Raw genomic sequence first — 22,688 nt, 5'->3', positions numbered from 1 at the left:
TTTCTGCCATCAGGTGTCTTAAATACTTTTTCATTTTTTTCATTTTGATCTTTTTTATGTGGCAAGCCAATAGGCGAATTGTTTTCATATTCGTAATAGCGCTGTTTACTGAAAAATTGCTGGTGTGTTTAATTTATTAATGCTGAATGAAACACTGGACTGCCATTTGAGATGTGCAACTCTAAAAATTGTTGGCAGGACTACATCTTATAGAAACACCAGTGCATATCAACCAAAGCAGGCTTTCATCAGGTTGTCAAAAGAAAAAAGAAAAACAAAAGGTTTAGATCTTATTTTTTGCCCAAAAACATAGCTATTTTGACTGTTCATTGTAATTTTAACTGAAAAATAAAGTTAGGATGGGACATATTGAGTGGTCTACTAATTAATAATGGCGGGCGCTCCTGACTCAAAATAAGTACCTGCTGCACATGCGTCAAAACCGTTTATGATAAAAGCGATGCTCACGTTTCACAAAATATATGCAAGACACTCCATTAACATTAAACTCTGATTACGCATGAGATTATGCGAGTATCTAGCAAACACGAGCGTCTCTTTTATCATTAAATCCTTTAGACGCGTCTGCAACAGGCACTTATTTTGACAAGAAACGTGATGCACATAGGTTCAGTCAACGCGCCGAACACATATTTTGAAATTACGAACCACACACATGACGGGTGACAAACTTGGCATTGTGCGCCCTAAAACAAAAGAAGTCACCAGCCCCCACTGCTAATCTGTTCAAGATCGATTTAATGTCAGATTATTGCTACAAATAATAAACATGGCATCCAATGACAACTTTATTTCTATTTTTTACACATGCATATTTTTCTCATCTAATATAAAAACATGTATAGACTGAATACAATATATCATTCATATATAATATACCAGACCATATAAACAAATAATCCAATATATTGATAATAAATACATCCTCTAAGAATGTATATTTTAAGCTTTGATTGAATATGTTACATCCATAATGTTAGAACTGCTTGTATACATTGTACACAAACAAATAACTGCAGTGTTATTTGTTTTTCCCTACATAACCTTAGTCACCATCAGACTGGAATGTAATTGTTGTGTCGGAAGGTAAACTTTGCTCGGACAGCACCTGAAAATGGCAAAGAATAGCTCATAAGTAGGCTATGCCATTTCGACACACTCTGTGTATGCTTTCAATGCTCATATCTTCTAAATGTAAATTCTGTGTTTTTGGGCACACTGGATTCTATATCCTTCAGACTAATATATGTGTATATATACTCAAAGTCTAATTAAATAAAATTTTGTTTTACAACCCCAAATCAGAAAAAGTTGGGACACTGTAGAAATTGTGAGTAAAAAAGGAATGGAATAATTTACAAATCTCATAAACTTATATTTTATTCACGGTAGAATATAGATAACATATCAAAAGTAGAAAGTGAGACATTTTGAAATTTCATGGATTTCAGTAAGAAAAAGATTTTTGGTAACACTTCATAAAGTTGCATTATTTTGATTACATTAGGAAAGCTAACATGAACTAACAATTAACAATACTCCTGTATCATTTATGAACCTTCATGGTAATTTCAGTTAACATTACTGCTCATTGATCTAACATGAACAACTGTATGGACATTAACCAACATAACAAGGTTAATAAATGCTGAGAAACAATATTAGTCATTGTACGTTCATGTTAACTAATGCATTTAGGAATGTTACCAAATACAAGCTTTTGTCTTATGTTGTTTGAAACAATTGGAGAATGCTTAGTCAGTGTCCACATATAATAATATAATTACACAGATACATCTTGATCTTGAGTACATGCATGTGGAACTGGGCGACATAACTTTTCATATGGGTCAACCACATAAGATAATGTCAGCTAGTTTTACTTCCCTCTGTTTACTAACAATAACTTATTGACCTGCCATAATAGCTCTTCCTTTTTTGAATAAAGTCAGTGACATATTTATAATTTTTTAAAAACATAAATATCTTGCATCAATAAACCACATGAGTTTTCACTGGAAATCCTTCCAGCTCTAGTATTATTTTATGGTTTATTATTATAGGTTTTTATATTTGTCTTTTAATTTTTTTGCATAATTGTCCAGGTTTTAGAAACCTTACAGTAAGTCAGTTTAAGTTATTTTATTAATATTATGGTAACACTTTATTTTGAGAGTCTACTTTAGACAATTTACTGATTAGAAGTAACTTTGCAACATTCAGGATCTGTCAATCACTAATGTATTAATAGACTGTCTGCTTAATATCTACTAATACTTTTTTGTGATGATCCCCAACAGACATTCAAAAATTACAACTACGTGTTAACTTATTAACCCTAACCCTATAACAGTCTACTAATACTCCTATGAGAGTTAGTTGACATATAGCTGCATATACTGTAAGTATTATATATAAGATAGTGGCAGCCAGTGAATTTGTTTTCAAGGACACACGATGCAAAGCTAGCATGTATTTGGCCCGCCATGTGTGTGGCCCGTCATGTCAAAATATGCGTTTGGCGCATCATGTGAACCTATGTGCATCATGCATCATGTCAAAATATGTGTCTGCTCTGCTGCAGACGCTTCAAAAGGGTTTATGATAAAAGTAATGCTCATGTTTGCCAGATCCTTGCTTAATCTCATGTGTAATCAGAGTTTAGTGTTAAGTTAGTGTCTTGCGAGTATTTTGTGAATATGAGCGTCTCTTTTATAATAAACCGTTTCGACGCTTGTGCAGCAGACGCACTAAAATGATGAGCAACACGCATGACACTCCGAACACCTTTTTTAAATTTAAATTTTTTAACACGTGTATATATATAAAACACACATTTGTGGACCATTGTAAACAATAAACGTACACAAAGACATTAATTAGTATCATTCAACAACGTCCGAACGGTCCTCTTTCTCCACACTTGTAAACACTGGGGCGTAGTTTTGCGTTCAACCTCTGTGACCTCTTGACGTATTGCATGAGGTTGCGCTGGCGCATCACAACCGGACCTAGACGAGATGTTGTGGTTTAAAAGTGCATATATTTTATTTTTATTGTCAAAAATGACAATCGTTTCGCTAGATAAGACCCTTATGCGTCGTTTGGGATCGTTTAGAGTCTTTTGAAACTCCGTTGAAAAAACTGTTAAGTGTTGAGGTTATTATTAAGTGTTGGGCTCTATTAAAATCCATTAAAATAAGAAAAAACCTGCAATGTTAAAAAAACATAATTTCTTCTCGACTGAACAAAGAAAGACATCAACATTTTGGATGACATGGTGGTGAGTAAATTATCTGGATTTTTATTTAAAGAAAATTGACTATTCCTTTAAAGCAACACTATGTAGTTTCCATGTAAAAATGACTTACAGCTCCCCCATGTGGTTGAAAAGGCACAACAGTGCCTGGTATCAGACACTCTTCTGCAGGCAGGGGGAGGGGCGGGTCTGTGTGCTCTACCCTCCACCGCCACTTTCAGAGTGTGCTTGTAGCAGCTAGGAGGTTGCTCAGGTTGTAGCAACAGTACAATTTGTCCAGTTAAAAGTTGTTCTATCACTGAAATAATTTTAGAGACATTATTTAAAGGTAAAAAAACTACATAGTGTTGCTTTAACTGACATCATTTTTATGAAGGCCTGTCATTTCATGGATTACACTGTAAAAAAGATCAACTTAAATTGTTAACACTTAAAAAATCTTTTTTTTTTTCAACTTAAAATTTCACTTTAGTTTCACTTTAGGTGGAACATTTAATTTTAAGAATAAACTTAAATTTTTATGTGTTACCATTTTAACATGAATGCAATCTGGACTATCAAAAGTGTATCCAATATTATTTTAATCAGAAAGTAAATTTTTTTTGTTTAAAATGAACCAATTTTACCTTTGACAGAAATGAAATTTATTAAATATTTAAATGCACTTTTTATTGACTGTCATCAAAAAGACCAGAAAATTTAGTTTGACCCAAGTCTGGTTTGATAATAGTCAAAATTATACAAATAAAACATTAATTTGTGTCACTGGTGTTAACAGTTGTTAAGTTAGGAATTTGTTGTTGTCATAGGAATCAGATTTTTCTTTATATGTCAGACTGACTTGATCTTCGGATCATCTTGACTCAGCATTGGATGTTTTGGTTCCATGGAGGTGTTTATCCTCATAGGATGAGGAAGTTCAGACACTATATTAATCTGTATGGAGGTCTTCATGAAAACACATCTGCCTGGAGCATCCACAGCAGACCCATCAACTCTTCAACACAGACTGTAAGTAACATAACTTTCTGAACTCTTAAGCTTTTGAGAGTTATTCAACTTCTAATTGAGTTTTACCTGTGTGTTTTAATAATTCCTCTAGCATTTCTTGATTAAGGTAACATTTAAAATAGATAAACCCTGATTACAAGGCAACAAGAATGTTTTTGCAGAGTAACTGCATTTGTAACTACAGTATTAACTGACACCATTTTTTTGAATGCCTGTCATTGCATACATTTAATGGGATAGTTCACCCAAAATTAAAATACTGTCATTATTTAATCACTTTCACTTTCAAATTTCTTTGTTCTGATGAACACAAAATAAAATATTTTGAGGGATGTCTGTAAGCAAACCTATGGAAGTCAGTGGGGCTTCTGATCGGTTTGGTTACAGACATTCCTCAAAATATCTTTCCTTGTGTTCATGATTTTACAGGTTTGTAACAACATAAGAGTGCGTAAATGATGACAGATTTTCATTTTTGGCTGAACTATCCCTTTAAGTACATTAACTCCGTTACAGAAACTATCAATGGTTATCTATTTACTATGGTTAAGACAAAATGTATCTATAGTTACGTCATTTTTTATTCTTTTTCACAAATATCTGTTTATGTGTCATTGTCACAGATTGGTTACTCACTGCTTTTTCCTATTTTCAAACCATTGTCGCTTCGGTTTAGGGTTATATTTGGTGTTTGCGTTAGGATGTCACTTTAAGTATTGGTTTATACTTGTGTTTTTTTAAACCATTGTCGCCTGGCATTAGGGTTAGAGTTGTGTTTGGGTAAGGATGTAATTTTATGTAAATCTAACCTTAACCGAATCTACAATGGTAAGAAAATAGGACAAAACAGTTGAGTAAAAAAACGTGACAATGACACATAAATATAAATTCGTACTACGATCACAAAAAAACGTGGAAATTCGTGACAGTATCACGAAAAAGAATAAAAAATTTATGTGACTATACACTGCAAAAAACATTTTCAAGCAAAAATGGTTTTAGTATTTTTTTCTTATTTTCAGTGAAAATATCTAAAAATTCTTAAATTAAGATTTAAAGATTTAAGTTTAAATGTAAGATTTTTAATGAGCAAAACGACCGAAGAAAATAAGTCTAGTTTTAAATCAAAAATATCTAATTTAAGTGATTTTGTGCATAAAACAAGCAAAAATGGGGTAAGCAAAAAATCTTGAAGATTTTTCTTAAACACTAATTCAAGAAAAATCTTCAAGATTTTTTGCTTACCACATTGGCAGATGTTTTTGCTTGTTTTATGCACAAAATCACTTAAACCTGATATTTTTGGTCTAAAAACTAGACTTATTTTCTTGGGTTATTTTGCTCATCAAGAAAAAGCATCTTAATTTAAGAATTTTTAGACATTTTTACTGAAAACAAGACAAAAATACTAAGAATTTTTTTTCTTGAAAATAATTTTTTGCAGTGTAGGTATGTAATTTTGTAAGACTGGGCTGAAAAAAACATGCAGTGTAAAAAATTATTTGCTGTCTTAATTTTTTTATTGAATCAAATCAATTTACAAGTAATTTCAACTTACTTTAATTTATCTTGATTAAAGATGAGTTGTTATAACTACAGATGATTTGTTATAACTAAGTTATTATCTGCCCTATCTGACACTTATAATGTGACATTTTGTACTTTTTCAATTAAGCAAATTTCTGCTGAATTTACACAACAACCTTTAAACCAGATTTTATAAAATGTTACTGCTTTTGTAATAGGAAGGCTCTTGGTACTACTACTGGCAGTGCATTGCTCAGTTGAGAATGATATTTCATCAGTGTCTTATGATTCACACAGACCCAATAAGTGTCTCACATTCTCAAAATAGTTTAGCACTATATTACATCACTATCTTCCCATGGGGCAGGACAGAATGAAATAGACAAAATCTTGTAGTTCACTCAAACACGCACCACCTGTGACCAATACACATGATGCACACTCACTGTATTTCTTCTGCACCATGTTATGCCTCATATATAAGATATGTTTTAAATGTTTATGTCTATAATTATATATCTCATCTGTCCCCCAGGCTAACGTGAGGACAACTTGTGTACATCATGTCAGTCCCTGATCAAATTCCCAGGCTTGGCCGGGTTTCCATTGACAAATCAAACTCTGAAGTGTTTATTCCTCTTGAGCTTGAACTGTTTGATCATATGGGACCAAGAGCACCTAGTAATTGTATATTTTAATTTATTTAGAGTAGGATATTTATGTGTGTGTTTGTGTGTGTACATATTCATACAAAAGACTTTTTGAAAATCTTCATTTATAAATTTTGCTGTTTACTAGAGTAACTTTTTCACAAAGGTTAGCGGGTGTACTTTCTTACAAAGCAGTTAAGGTGAACCATTGGCTCATTATTTTTTATAAGATTAAGCTAAAGACCCTTGGCACTTAAGATAATAAATGGATATAAATGTAAGCGCTACAAAAATGTACCAATTTATTATTATTATTATTAAGACTTCATCAAAACATTTCTCATCTTCATGAAACATCATATCTTTGGCTTTTTGTTTTAGCGGCACCATCTTTCTCAGCATTGGTTGTTGACATGCATGTGGCAGAAAACAAGAAACTTCACAAAACCAGCAATTACAAAAACTCCAACCTGATTGTGCGCCGTAACACAGAGTTCTACATCATCATCAGATTTAACCGCCCTTTCAATACACTGAAAGACACTGTGGAAATTGAATTTTCAATTGGTGAGCTTCTATTTGAAAACTTTAATTTAAAAAAAGTTTTTTTTAGGTTTGCAAAGAGTCCTGCTGAAAAAACAATAAAAATCATGGCAGAAACTCTGGTTATAATGGGAATTGTATTTGTTTTAGTAAGGAAAGTTTTATTATCTTTAATATTTACTGTATATGTCAGGTTGTAATTGGTGGGATGTTACCTGGTGAATACAATAGAAACCAATAGAGCACAATTAAAATCCTAGTGGAATAAAATCCAAAACACACAAAGGAGTTTGTAATAATTTAATGCTAAACAGCTGCTGATGGTTCATAATGGTGTTGTAATGAAAGTAATTTGAATTAAATTAGTTTGAAATAAAATGCTTAATATAGTTAAGTTACATATAGTTAAAACTAATATTGTTTAATTACATTTTATGCTAGTGCTAAATGCCTTAGATGTCACTTTAAAAATGCTGGGTTATTTTCAACCCGCTTAGTTTTAATTTAAACTATACTGGGTTATTTTAACCCACAATTTTGAGTTGTTTTAACCTATTGTTGGGTCAAATGCACTGTAAAAACTATAAGTTGGATTCACTTACTAAATTTGAAAATTATTACAAATTGTAACTTTAAGTGAAAAATTTAAGTTGAAAAAGCTTTACCGGTGTGTTACCAATTTAAGTAATTTTTTTCACCTCAATTTTTCTCACTTTAAATGACAATTTTAAGTTGACTAAACATATTTTTAAGTGTTACCAATTTAAGTATTTTTTAATTTTATCTCCTTAATTTTTCTCATTTTAAGTGACACTTTTAAGTTGACAAAACATATTTTTTAAGTGCTACCAATTTAAGTGTTTTCTTTTTTTTTACATTTTTTCACCTTAATTTTTCTCACTTTAAGTGACAATTTTAAGTTGACAAAACTTATTTTTAAGTGCTACCAATTGATGTATTTTTTATTTTTATCACATTAATTTTTCTCACTTTAAATGACAATTTTAAGTTGACAAAACATATTTTTAAGTGTTATCAATTTAAGTATTTTGTCATTTTTTTACCTTCATTTTTCTCACTTTAAGGGAATATTTTAAGTTGACAAAATGTATTTTTTAAGTGCTACCAATTCAAGTATTTTGTCATTTTTTTTCACCTTCATTTTTCTCACTTTAAGTGACAATTTTAAGTTGACAAAACTTATTTTTTAAGTGTTACCAATTTAAGTAATTTTTTAAGTTTTTCCACCATATTTTTCTCACTTTAAATGACAATTTTAAGTTGACAAAAGCTATTTTTTTAAAACGTAATTTTGTAACCAATTAAAGTAGTTAAAGTTTATCCAACTCTCACTTTTTATAAAGTTTTCTGGGTTACAGTTTTTCTCGATTGCTAAAACACTATAACCAGGCTTTTGAACTAAAATTTCAAAACCATAACGCCATTTTTCAAGAAGCACAATCATTTTGCTGAACTATAAACACTACTCCCCTGCTTTAACACATGAGTTAGATTTGGTGAACTTTTACTTCAAAACTCTACACACAATCCCTACATTTCTCAGTGCTTACACCATGTGGTCATATGGAAAGCACTTGCATTGAATACTGTTCACTCAAGTCAGCACAGCTTAGGCTCAATTAGCAAACAATTACCAAGGTGGAAACACTAAGAGTCAAAAATGAACACACATCAATCAGATCCTTTATTAGAATCAGTTCACTGAGCTTTGGAACAATGGATCCACAGAGAAATGAAGGAATATGTCAAGGAGAAGGAGGAGGAAGAGAAGGAGGGAGAGGAGGAGGCAGAGGAGTAGGGAAAAAGGAGGACGTGATGAAGGAGGAGGAAGAGAAGGAGGACATGGTGAAGGAGGAGAAAGAGGACATGGTGAAGGAGTAGGAAGAGGAGGATGATGTGGTGAAAGAGGAGGAAGAGGACGTGGTGAAAGAGGAGGGCGACGTAGGGCAAGGTGACAAGCAGTCTCAGATGAAATTCGAGCCACTCTAGTTGACCATGTCCTTGTCCATGTTATGACTATAAGGGAGGCTGATCAACGAGTAAAGCCTAATTTGAGTCGCTTCACTTTGCCTCCATCTTCAGAGCCTTCAGGGAGGAAAACAGATAGATGTACTTACAGTAAGACTGCTCTGTACAGTAACTTTAGAGTGCATACACTGTTGGACTATGCTACTGGAATAAAGAAATGCATCAAATTGCCTTGCATACAGATCGACATATCAGTAGATGAATGCCAGGGGTGGAACATGCAAGAGGATTTTACCCTCACTGTTTGGCTAGGACCAATATAGCCTGTGGTGATGATGAGATTCTCTGGCCTGTCCCAGAACAAAGACGAGATGTTGAGGAGAAATAATAAAAAAAATTTTTTACAGTTGTGCTGTGTAGCACATGAATGAATATAAATGTGCTAATGCATACACTGATTGTGTCTTTTTTGGTCATGTGCAAAGGTTTTTGAAGGGGAGAACCACAAGCAACTTACCAGTTTTGGATATATTGATTTGAGTTTATTGCACCAGTGTGTAATACTATGTTGTACTGTGTATGTTTTTGAAAGCTAATGTCTGTGGGAAAAGTCTTTTCAGTAAAAGTGAATGGTTTTGAGTGTAGAGCTTCATTTTGACCTGAAAATAGGATGTTTGGAGTATTGGGTGAGATGTTATGCAATTGTGTTTACTGTTTTGAGAATATGAGGCATAGTTTCAATAAAAGTGTTTAAGCAACTGAGAAAAACTGTAATATCTGTTCTGCTTATCTTACAGGCAACTCACCTGATGTAAACAAGGGCACCTACATCATTGTGTCCTTTGGAAAGGTGACAAGTGACGTCAGCTGGAAGTGTCGTGTGGTGAACACACAAGACAAGGATGTGGTAGTTGGCATCACACCAGACTCCAAGTGCATCGTGGGCCGTTTCCAAACTTTTGTGGGTGTGTTGAGTAATTTTGGAAAACAGCGGACACAGAGGAACCCTGACACTGATTTCTATGTGCTGTTTAATCCTTGGGACCCTGGTGAGTACAAACTAAAATAAAAATGGTTTACTGGCTTGTAATCATATGAACAAGTTTAAGTGATATAGCGTCCACTCTCTGTTAAATGTGACATTCAAAGCTTATCTTTCTCTTTTGTTGCTGTGCTGGTGTTTTTCACTCATTTATGTCAGGACAGCAGCAGTAACTGAATTAAACTGCACTGCAGACTCGCATCATCTTATGGATATATTTTGATCATATTGAATCAAATGAGTCATTTTGGACCGAAATCGTAACTCAAACACAATGATGCAGTATTTCATACATTTATAAATTGCTTTGGGAGCTGGATGAATGCTCCCAGGAGGCCACATGTACGTGTCCCACCTCTGATTTATATTGTTTTCGGTTTATATTGTTACACAGAGGATCAAGTGTACATGCCCAGAGACAGTGACAGACAGGAGTATGTTCTGAATGATGTGGGGGTCATCTTCAACGGAGAATTTAACAATATAACATCCCGTTCATGGAACTACGGGCAGGTCAGCAGAATTCTCTATGTCTGGGGTTCTCAAACTTTTTGCAGCCATGACCCCTTACAGGGGAACAACATTTCAAAGGACCCCCTCAAAATTCTAACAGTTCCTAAACATTTTCTTAGGGGATATTCTTTAACTTGTTTTAGTGATAAACACAATCTTAAAGTTATTTCACGGACCCCCTGGCTAAGCATTGAGGACCAGCAGGGATCCCACTTTGAGAACCCCTGCTTTATGCTATTAATGGGTCTCCTTACATCAGACACATACAATTGTTTTTCTACTGACTAAACCTAATGCCACTCTACAAGCTAAAATTTGACTAGGATCAGCATATATGTGCTTTCTTGTAGTTTGAACAAGGAATTCTGGATGCCTGCCTTACGGTTATGGATGCTGGCAAAGTACCGCTGATATACCGCGGAAATGCCACTGAAGTCGTCCGGCAAGGCTCAGCTCTGGTATGTTGTTACCATACTTCCAGGAATACTTCTTAAGATACTTTTTACAAAATATTTGTTATTATTTGAAAACAGATAAACTCTAATGATGATAATGGTGTTCTGGTTGGAAACTGGAGTAATGATTACTCCACCGGCACGGCACCCACTGCCTGGACTGGAAGTCCTGAAATCCTGCTGAAATATACCAGAGGAAATTGCGTGCCTGTTTGCTTTGCTCAGTGCTGGGTGTATGCCGGTGTGATGAACACATGTGAGTATGGCAACTAACAATTCTTTTTTTAAGGTTTTCAGAATCATAAAGATGATGTTATTGTAATTGCACAGTGGTTTTGTTTAAAGGTGCAGTGTGTAAAGTTTAGTACATCTAGTGGTGAGGTTGCAAATTGCAACAAACGTTTCAGTCCACCGTTCACCGAAACGCATAGAGAAGCTACGGTAGCCGCCACCAGACAACCATGTCATCGTTGCAGAAAACTTAGTAAAAAAAGTTATGGGCTTTTGTAGAAACAAAATGGCGACTTCCATGTAAGGGGACCCTCTGTGTATGTAGATAAAATGTCTCATTCTAAGGTAATATAAACATAACACTTCATTATGAAAGGTCTTTATACACCACTGATAATATAGTTTTGTATTTTATATTGCATTTCTGTCAAGAGAGCCTTATAAAAGTTACACACTGCACCTTTAAGTAAAGGTTTCAAAGAGTAACACTATGATATTTTGAGATTCATGCTGAAAATCATTAAGATATTATGTAAATATCATGTTACATAAACACATTTAGTAAATTTCCCATACGGTACCTGTATATAAACTATACTAGTCAACATTTCAACTGGATCAAAAAAGTTCTTCAAATTTGTCTCAAGACAATAACATGTATTGTTTAAAATTTTAGACGACTTTTAGGAAAGGTTTTGATCCACTTGAAATGTTGACTAGTGTATATTTGTGAGTGAATGCATTTGCTAAGGACTTCATTTGGACAACTTTAAACGTATTTAAACTTAATTTTTGCATCCTCAGATTCCAGATTTTCAAATAGTTGTACACTGAAAAAACTAATTATGTCAGGATCTTGGCAGGAGGACACAACAATAATAATAATTTATTAAATACAAAAACAGAAAACAAAAACCCACGATGGGGCAAACAAACAGATCAAAACACTAAAACACAGAACTACACTAAACTAGACATATAACCAAACACTAAACTTTAACTAGAACAAACTATACTTAACTAGAAACTGGAACAAACCCGAAACAACAACTGGCATCAGACAACATAGTACAACAGACGAACCCGTACTGAACAACACACACAAGGACTCTTAAATAGGGAGAAAGCAAATGACATACACCTGGAAAATAATCACAAGTAAGGGATCGGGGAAAAAGTGACGAGACCCGGGAAATGCGTGGTCAGAATAAACCAATACTAAACCACGCATCTCCCACATAGAACATATGTACTGTCAGAACCCTGCCATGCTAAACTAGATCTAAATACAAACAAGGATCTGGCAGGATTCTGACAAATTAATTTTATATTTATTCATTTTTTTAAGGTAAGTGGTTGCAATCATTTAAACTTAAATGTAAAATGTTTTTGTTTTGTTTTGTTTTCCTATTTTCTTTTCATTTAAATGTAGCTTAATAAATTGATTGCGACCACTTACCTTAAAAAAATGTAGTAAATTGAATGAATCATTTTTTTCAGTGTATCTTCTCCAAATATTGTCCTATTCTAACAAACCATACAGCAATGGAAAGCTTATTTATTTAAATGTTTTATTGTTTTATTTTAAATCTCAATTTTATGGCTGCACTGTAAAAAATAATACGCTCAAATTACAAAAAAATATAGTGCATCATTTTTGCGTCCCTCTTTTTAAGTAAGTTTCACATGGAATTTTAAGCAATTGCTTAAAAAATTAAGATTAAACTGCTTAAAGTTGTAAAAAATTTAAAACTTACCTAAAAAATTGCAATTGCTTAAAATTCCATGTAAAACTTACTTAAAAAAGTGGATGCAAAAATGATGCACTATATATTATTTTGTTTTAGTAAATCCAGCGTATTGTTCATTCAGTGTGGTTTTGTGGTCCAGGGTCACATATTCTAAATGATTTTAAATTTTTAAACTTTTGTAACTGGACCATTATGAAAAAGCAGAACAACCTTTGCTGCTATTATAGAAAACTTTAACAATTTGTAGCAAATTTAACATAAATTTTTCAATCTTAAACCCAGTTTTGCGCTGTCTTGGGATACCTGCGAGAGTCATCACTAACTACTGCTCCGCTCACGACAACGGGGGCGACTTGAAGACAGACATCGTGCTGGACGAAACTGGCGCAGTGGATAGAAGAAATACCAGAGATTCAGTCTGGTGAGATCGCTTGGAAAACAAGTTTGATAGTGTGTTTGATAATCCAAGTCATTGCTTTAGTTTTGTTTTTATTGGTACAATTGACTTTTATCTTAATTCTGTCAGGATCCCGAATGTTAAGTGTATTGTCTTGTTTCTGGTGCCGGGATCCTGACACCCCCGTATACGTGTTTGTGTGGAGAGTCATGTGGTCTGTGTTTGTTTTGTGTACCGCATGCTCTCCTGTCTTAAGTCTTGACCCTGCCCCCTCGTTTCCTTGTTAATTATTCATGATTAGTTTATTCCCGTCACCTGTTTGTTATTGTCCCATAATTAGTTTCCCTATTTAAATGCCTTTGTGTCTCTTGTCTTCGTGGTATCATTGTATGTATTTGTGTGACACCGTCAGGAGTCTTGTCTTGGTTTTGCCGTGTCTTTTATTTAATTCTTGTCTTGTTTACCCCCTCGAGGGAGTTTTTGTTTATTAATAAAAGTCTTTTGAGTTGAGAGCTGTCTGCACTTGGGTCCATCCTCCACCATCCCTGACAAATTCACATTTGTTTTCAAATAGTTTTAGTGTATGTCTTTAAATAGTTACGTAACAATGATGCTGTGTTTTTACAGGAACTATCACTGCTGGAATGAGGTTTACATGAAGAGACCTGATCTGCCCTCACAATACTCTGGATGGCAGGTTGCTGACAGCACCCCACAGGAGACCAGTAGTGGTATGATCCTCTATTGTCATAAGGGCCCAAAGATTTAACTTTTTTAATTGGGTTAATGAAAAGATAACAATAAGATTAAATTTATTAATATACATTAACTACTTAAAGCCGAGTGGCCATGATTTGGCTGTCTGTAACAAATTTTGAGATTTTTTAAAGATTCCTACAATCCTTAAGATTCCCAGAGAGACTTCAAACTTTTTTGATCATGTTCCTACCTAAGCTAAATCTGTATTTTGAAGTGAATCAGATAAGTTGCTAAAACCATTAAGTATGCATAAATAAATAGTCCTACTATTCATTGAAAGATCGACTTGATTAATCATTTAATGCATTTTAGTGGGTTTGTACACTGTAAAAAAATTCCGTAGAAATGACAATGGTATTGCAGCTGGGTTGCCGGTAATTTACCGTAGATTAACATTTATGTTATTTACTGGCAAGAGTTTGTTCAAAGTTAAATAAATTTTAAATATTAACAAGTCTTTATCTTTACAGAATAATATTATACAATAACAGCCTCATGCAAAGCATTCTGGGAACCAGAAATCATCATCAACCTTCTGTTTTTTGCTTCAAATTTTGTTTCCCAGAATGTTTTGCTTGATGCTGTTTTTTTTTAGTTTTACTCTGTAAAGACAAAGACTTTTAAATGTTTAATGTTCATTTAACTTTGAAAAAAATGTTGCCAGTAAAAAACATACATTTAAATCTACGGTAAATTACCGGCAACCCAGCTGCAATTTCTACGGAATTTTTTTACAGTGTAGTAGATTTACAGTTTCTAACCCCAACCAACAGCTCTTTTTGAAAGAAATCTGCCATTTCTGTTGCAATCTCTGTTGCTAGCAATGTGTCCAAAGACCCACATTTAGACCCTTCATCTGTTTGGAGATTTGAGAAATGTCTAAGGGTTTGGCTGTTTTACGTTCACATCTGGTCCACTAACATCTGCTCTGACCTTATGTTTTGCAAGTGTTTAATTTGTTTTATGTCCATTTTTTGTCATATACTTCAAGGAATCTTGTGATAATAGATAATTAAGCATTGGTACCTTGGTACACTCTCAGAAAAAAGGTACAAAAGTTATCACTGGGACGATACCTTTAAAAAGGTCCTATTATTTACCATTTTGGAACAGATACATTGGGGAAAATAAGGGGTTTCTCTCTCAATACTGACAGATTTCAGGTGATCTCCTGGCTTTCTATGATATTTTGTATATGTTCAATACTTATTCCCTGTATCATTTCACTTTATTTATTATGACTCAACTTGTATACTTAAATGTTCTGATTTCTTTATATGAATATTTGGCTTAATGGCTACATCTGGTGGAAATTTTGTGTTAATAGCCCACTTAGAAATGTTTAACCTTAACTGATAAAAAAGCTGATGTGTCAAATACTTATTTTCCCCGCTATATATAGTGTATCTTTGAGGGACCATGTACCTCTAAGGTACCAGTGTGTTCTTATGTACCAACATGCACCCTTTAGGTACAAAAGTGTACTTTTCGAAAAGGTAATAATAATAATAATAATAATACCTTACATTTATATAGCGCTTTTCTCAGTACTCAAAGCGCTTTACATATGAACAGGGGAATCTCCTCAACCACCACCAATGTGCAGCATCCACCTGGATGATGCGACGGCAGCCATATTGCGCCAGAACGCCCACCACACACCAGCTTACTAGTGGAGAGGAGATAGAGTGACATAGCCAATTAGTATGAGGGATGATTATTAGGCCAATGGGCAAGTTTGGCCAGGATGCCGGGGCACACCCCTACTCTTTTTCGAAGGACATCCTGGGATTTTAATGACCACAGAGAGTCAGGACCTCGGTTTAACGTCTCATCCGAAAGACGGTGCTTGTTGACAGTATAGTGTCCCTGTCACTATACTGGGGTGTTAGGACCCACACAGACCACAGGGTGAGCACCCCCTGCTGGTCTCACTAACACCTCTACCAGCAGCAACCTGGTTTTTCCCAGGTGGTCTCCCATCCCATCCAAGTACTGACCAGGCTCAGCCCTGCTTAGCTTCAGTGGGCAAGCTGTCTTGGGCTACAGGGTGATATGGCTGCTGGAAGGTACCGCTCCAGGGATAACTTTTGTACCTTTTTTTTCTAAAAGTGTAAAACGAAGTTAAAACCATGACATAGTATTATGATGTCACTACAAAAAACATGGATGATGATGCCTTTGTACTGTATGCATCGCTTTTCGTATTATTAGCATTAACCGGCTTCTGAACATTGGGTTAAGCATTCATCCATGCTTTCTAAAATTATGTTATCTGCTTCCTGTGTCGTTTAGGTCTTTATCGATGTGGTCCAACATCGGTCAATGCTGTAAAAGCAGGTGACCTCAGCTACCCGTTTGATGCAAGGTTTGTGTTTGCAGAGGTAAGCAAACCACATTTATTTCAACATTCAATTCAATTTTATTTATATAGTGCTTTTTACAATTGTTTAATTGTTTCAAAGCAGCTTTACAATGAATAGATGCAGGAGAAAACACAGAAAAATCGATGGACAACATAAGCAGCAAAATATAGCGGCTAAGATTAAACCATACTAGGGAGCATAGTAATAATGTAATGTATAGAAGAGGGTGCAAAGTTAAGCCAATGTCAGCTGACTCCCCAGGGGTTGAAAAACCCCCCTTGGAAAAAAAACTCCTGGCTTTTTTAGTCAGGTAGGGAAAAGTCCTAGAAGAGCCAGACATAGCTGATTCTATAAAGGATATATTATATAATAGGTACGATTATATAACATTTTATGGGAATTAAAACACTTAAAATAATTGGTCAGACATCGGCTGGGCATCACATTGAAGAAAGGCCAGTAGATCAGTTGTGTGACGACCTTGACAGCACCCGGAACTGAGTCTGTTAGTCCCATTGTCCTCGGGATCGAGGACGAGACAGGGGAAGACAAACAAAATCCTATTAGCATAGGGCCCATTCGCATGTACTGCAAGTGTCATACAGTATTGTGGTTTTATATCTGTTAGTGAAGGGGACGAGACCGCCTATGCCTAGTCCGAGAAAAGACTGAGTCTTTGAAGGGTCAAGACCGAGTCGAGACTGAGTCCGTTGGTTTTCAAATACAGTCGAGTCTGAGTCAAGACCGAGTCTTTGAAGGAACAAGTCCGAGATGAGTCCGAGAAAGCAGAAATTGGTAGTGATGAGGACATGACCGCCTATGCCGAGTCCGAGTAAACATCGAGTCTTTGAAGGGTTGAGACCGGTTCCGTTGGTTTTCAAATACAGTCGAGTCCGAGTCAAGACAGAGTCTTTGAAGCAACAAGTCCGAGACAAGTCAGAGAAAGCAGAAATCGGTAGTGATGGGGAAGAGACCGCCTATGCCGAGTCTGAGTAAAGACAGAGTCTCTGAAGGGTTGAGACCAAGTCGAGACTGAGTCCGTTGGTTTTCAAATACTGTCGAGTCCGAGTCAAGACCGATGCTTTGAAGGAACAAGTCTGAGACAAGTCTGAGAAAGCAGAAATAAGTAGTGATGGGGACGAGACCGCCTATGTCGAGTCCGAGTTAAGACAGAGTCTTTGAAGGGTCAAGACCGTGTCGAGACCGAGTCCGTTGTTTTTCAAATACAGTCGAGTCCGAGTCTTTGACGGAACAAGTCCGAGACGAGTCAGAGAAAGCAGAAATAAGTAGTGATGGGGACAAGACCGCCTATGCCGAGTCCGAGTAAAGACCGAGTCCGTTGGTTTTCAAATACAGTGGAGTCCGAGTCAAGACCGAGTCTTTGAAGGAACAAGTCCAAGACGAGTCAGAGAAAGCAGAAATTGGGGACGAGACCGCCTATGCCGAGTCCGAGTCAAGACCGAGTCTTTGAAGGAACAAGTCCAAGACGAGTCAGAGAAAGCAGAAATTGGGGACGAGACCGCCTATGCCGAGTCCGAGTCAAGACCGAGTCTTTGAAGGTTCGAGACAGAGTCGAGACCAAGTCGAGACCGAGTCTGTTGGTTTTCAAATACAGTCGAGTTCGAGGTCAAGACCGAGTCTTTGAGGAAGCAAGTCTGAGTCTAGAGTGAGTCCTTTAGGAGTCAACATGTCAGTTTTCATATTCATGATTTAATATCACCCCAGTTAATAATCAACAGTTAGGCCTACAGACTAAGCTAGATTGGGAATTGTTTAGAGGAGCAGTCTTAACGTCTTAATATGGACTATGCTTTTACTATCATTAAAAAAATCCCTAACACATGCATCATCTTCTGCCTATTTTTCTAGAGATAAATAAACGGGGATGTCATTTTCAAATAATGCCCGTCAACATTGCATTTTATTATTATTGTTTTATGTTGTGTGTTTTTTATATATGAACATAAAAAAATGTGTTGGTCTCGAGGACTCGGTCTGAAATTATGAGTCCTTCTCCTCCAACTGTGGTCCGTGACTGAGACCAAGTCAAGACCGAGTCTTTGAAGGAACAAGTCCGAGACGAGTCCAAGAAAGCAGAAATCGGTGTCGAGACCGGTCCAAGACCGGACTTTACTACTACATCACTACTATCTGTATATGCTAACTGCATATTCCACTGATCCGTTTCAAAAATGTCTTCTACTGTTTTCAGCTGAACAGTGATGTGATCTACCATCAGTGTGATAAGTATGGAAACATGAAGACCCTCAATGTTGACACTGCATATGTGGGAAAACTCATCGTGACCAAAAGTGTTAACGGTTTCAAATATGAGGATATCACTTCTAACTATAAGTATCCAGAGGGTAAGTGAATCTGGATTTATTCACTCAGCTCGCAGAATTATCTATTTTATCTTTCTACCCATTCACTTTCATAGTATTCTTTTTTCCTACTATGGGGCCCATAATCGGTTTGGTTACAAACATTCCTCAAAATATATTTTTTCGTGTTTATCAGAACAAAGAAGTGTATAGAGGTTTGTAACAACATGAGAGGTAGAAAATTAGGACAGAATTTTTATTTTTGGGTAAACTATCCCTTTAAGGAGCTAAGTGAGGACAGAAGCATACAATAAGCTCAAATACCTTGAGCTAGGGCTAGCAAATAGGACAATTATGATGCCTTAACCAAAATACTTGAACATTCAGGCCGCATTTAGACTACATTGTTCAAGTGACCCAAATATATTTCCACCCCTAAACCTAGCATCATTGGGACAAAAGCATGCCAAATTGTACAAATCAGTTCGTGCAAATTCAAATTAGCCACCTTGGAAACTCTTCTTTTGAATTGATTGCAGTGATAATTTGGTGACTTTCCATAACTTTTATTTATTTGATGAACTCAAGATCTCTTCATACTTGTGTCTCAAACAACAGTGGTTTGTTAATGAAAGCACTATCACATGTTTCCACACTATCCACATTTCCTCTGTATCTTCCTATTGTTCCTGACTCCAGGAAGCGAAAAGGACAAGCAGACCATGCAGACGGCAGTGAGCCGTGGTGTTCCTACCAGGGGTTATGTGCCACCTGCTGCAGCTAATGTGAGCATTGAGCTCCAGGTTGATACCATCAAAATGGGTGATGACTTCCAGCTGACCATGAAAAGTAAGAACCAGGGTGGTCAACGCTATACCGTCTCTACCACCATCACTGGCAGTGTGGTATTTTACACAGGGGTCACTGGCAGGAAGATCAAATCTGAAAACAGAACTGCTGTTTTGGAGCCCTGGAATAGTAAGATGTTGATAACAATCAAGTTTCTTTAAACATTTATTTTCTGAATTCTTAAAGTTTTTACTCAATCCAATCAAAATTTACAGCTCAGACACTGATGATTTACGTCCGAGCTGCGGAGTACATGCCCTACCTGGTGGAGCAATCCAAACTGCAATTTGTTGTGTCTGGGAAGGTTGCAGAAACTGGTGCGTCCCTCTCCGTAATGAGAGTTGTCAGTCTTCGCCCTCCTGAGCTGACTATACGGGTATAAGTCCCCAATGACCATACGGAATGGAACTTGTTAAAACCACAGATTTTATATTTTCCTTACACGTTTGTTATTGTATATGCATAATTACATACGTTAAATTTCATCTACAGGTGAGTGGATCTCCACGTGTTGGCAATGTTTTCACCGTCATTTTGGAATTCCGGAATCCCTACAGTTTTCCCCTGAACAACGTTCAACTGCGCCTTGATTCACCTGGTCTGATAAAGACCAAGATCAAAACATACAAGTATGCTGGTTTAAGAGAAATAAACTAATTCGTATTAATTGGTACAACCTCATAAGTAAATATTTGTATGATGTGCCTTGACCCCTGTTAGGGAGTTAGGGGTGAGGTTATTTTTTTATTATATTGTCCTTTTTTGAATTAGCCAACTCGTAAAATGTGTATGAATTCTCGTGAGATCAGGCTGTCTAAAAGGACACTCCACTTTTTTTGAAAATATGTTAATTTTCCAACTACAGAAGAGTCAAGGAAAAATATTGGAAAAATATTGAAACTCTTTAGTTGTTTTTTTTGTTCGATGCTAATGGTCTAATCAGATTCAATGGATTATGCTAAGCTATGCTAAAAGTGGTACCACCAGACCCGAAGATCGGTTGAATGGATTCCAAAACTGTAAAAATCAAATGTTTAACTCTAGGGGAGCTGGAAAATGAGCATGTTTTAAAAAAAAAGTGGAGTGTTGCTTTAAGCCAACAATACAAGTTTTCATGTTAGTTTGTTGTGCATTAACTAAAGATAACAGTTAAAACTTCATATAAAGTGTATTATTAAAGGCTTAAGTTAACATGAACTAAGATCAATAAATGCTTATTGTTTACTGTTAGTTCATGTTAGCTAATGCATTAAGTAATGGCACAATACAATACAATACCAGACGTTTAACACTATTAAGATGTTTCCTGTACAGGGTTTATCATAGTCTCCGACTAAAGTGCATGTTTGAGCTGCCTTAATTTAAAAACATGTAGTCCTAACATATCTTTAAATACATCAGTGCCATTGTTTTGTTTTAAGATGTACACCAGTAATGTTTTTTGTAAGGTATGTTTGTAAAAACTACTTAAATGTAGTCCTGAATTAACCTAAACCCTCTTCAGGAAACCACCCCTATAAGTATCTATAGATTTATTTGATAAGATGTACTAAGCTGTAGTCTAAGTACAAAACTGTCCCATCTCTGCTGGAGAAGTTGCATGCCCTCAATACGAAAAATAATACACCTCTATTTGATCTATATTTAGTAATTATCATTAACTTTATATTCAAACAATACAGTTGTATTCGATTTCCCATTTAGATACTTAACTGTGTGCGTGTTTCTGCTTGCAGACAAATTTTACCTGGTGGCTTTGTGCAAGATATGGAGTCGATCACCCCTATGTATTCCGGTAAGAAGGTGCTGATAGCATGTCTGGACTGTGCTGCACTGACACAGGTCACCAGTCAGAAGGAAATCACCGTAATGTAAAACAACTGACTGTTGGCAGAGACAAAGAGAGAAGAAGAGAACAGAAATGAAGAAAAGAATACTTACATATGGCCAATCATTATGCTTTGCTTGCTTCACTTATGTTTATTTGAAATACAGATTTAAATGTCTTTTGTAAAAATTCCTGACCTCAGCAGGGTTAAGAAAGAAAGGCCTGAGCAACAAATGAGAAATGTCTCGTAGATGTCCACAGGATTAACATGAATTTGTGGCACTCTGCATAACATATGACTGTTGTTTTTGATCAGGACGTCTTTTAAACTAACATATAGTAATAATCATAACATAATGTTGATTTTCTCTGCTATAATGCCATGTTTTACTAATGCAAATGAACAATAAACGTTTAACAATTATGGATGTTTTCAGTTTTACTTCAACACACAAGGTACCTTACATTTTAAATCATGCCATTCTGTATTACAGCAATATTAATCTTCAGATCAGCTGGCTTTTACAGACATCAGACTCAGGGCCCTAAACTGATGTACTGTAGTGATGAAATGCATAGCCTACATTAAAATGTACTTCAAGTCACTTGGGAATAAAGCATCTGCCAAATGCACAAAATAAGATCAATTCATGTTCTTAAATTGTATTAAATGTGAAGGAGAATTAATGTAAAAACATTGCACATTGTAACCATATTTGATTTTGTCACAATCCCAAAACACACGCATTACACATTTAAAACATAATTGAGAGGAACTGGAAAATATTTTATGTAGCCGAACTGGAGTTAAATAAGTAAAATTGTAATTTTGTTCATGGGCCAAAATTGCAGCACCTTTGCTGATGATGAATGAACATTCCTCATCACTAAAGTTGAACCAAAATCCTTTTTTTCCATATCACCTTGAAAGAGACAAAAGTTAAAAGACTGGCATCAGACAATACATACAACTCAGAAATCTTCTTTTTGAGAGTGAATAAAAGAAAAGCTCCAGTAATACCAAATTGTATATTACCTTCTTTTACGCAAGACTACAAGAAGTGTCATAGTTGAAGAAATTTATGAAAATTATTACTAGACAGGTAAAAGCTATGTGTTCCTGCCTTATGGACTGAAAAGATCAGAGGTTTGTCAAAAATTCAGAATATTGGT

At 35.5% G+C, this 22,688-nt stretch overlaps 1 protein-coding gene across 1 annotated transcript; it reads left to right on the top strand.

The window, feature by feature from the left end:
* Nucleotides 1–4,115: 4,115 nt before the first annotated feature.
* On the top strand, nt 4,116–22,645 carry LOC135785369 (coagulation factor XIII A chain-like). Its single transcript, XM_073813108.1, has 15 exons — nt 4,116–4,291; nt 6,354–6,499; nt 6,850–7,035; nt 9,798–10,049; nt 10,437–10,555; nt 10,906–11,013; nt 11,089–11,266; nt 13,275–13,413; nt 14,017–14,120; nt 16,444–16,532; nt 18,727–18,880; nt 19,538–19,816; nt 19,903–20,063; nt 20,180–20,316; nt 21,424–22,645. Exons 2-15 carry the CDS (start codon nt 6,382–6,384, stop codon nt 21,560–21,562), a joined length of 2,163 nt encoding a protein of 720 aa, XP_073669209.1. The 5' UTR covers nt 4,116–4,291; nt 6,354–6,381; the 3' UTR covers nt 21,563–22,645.
* The last annotated feature ends 43 nt before the right edge of the window (nt 22,646–22,688 follow it).

Source organism: Paramisgurnus dabryanus, chromosome 22 (genome assembly GCF_030506205.2).
Source record: "Paramisgurnus dabryanus chromosome 22, PD_genome_1.1, whole genome shotgun sequence".
In the NCBI taxonomy this organism is placed as follows: Eukaryota; Metazoa; Chordata; class Actinopteri; order Cypriniformes; family Cobitidae; genus Paramisgurnus; species Paramisgurnus dabryanus.
Note: the sequence above shows the minus strand (reverse complement) of the source record. Positions and strands in the feature narration are given on the sequence as shown.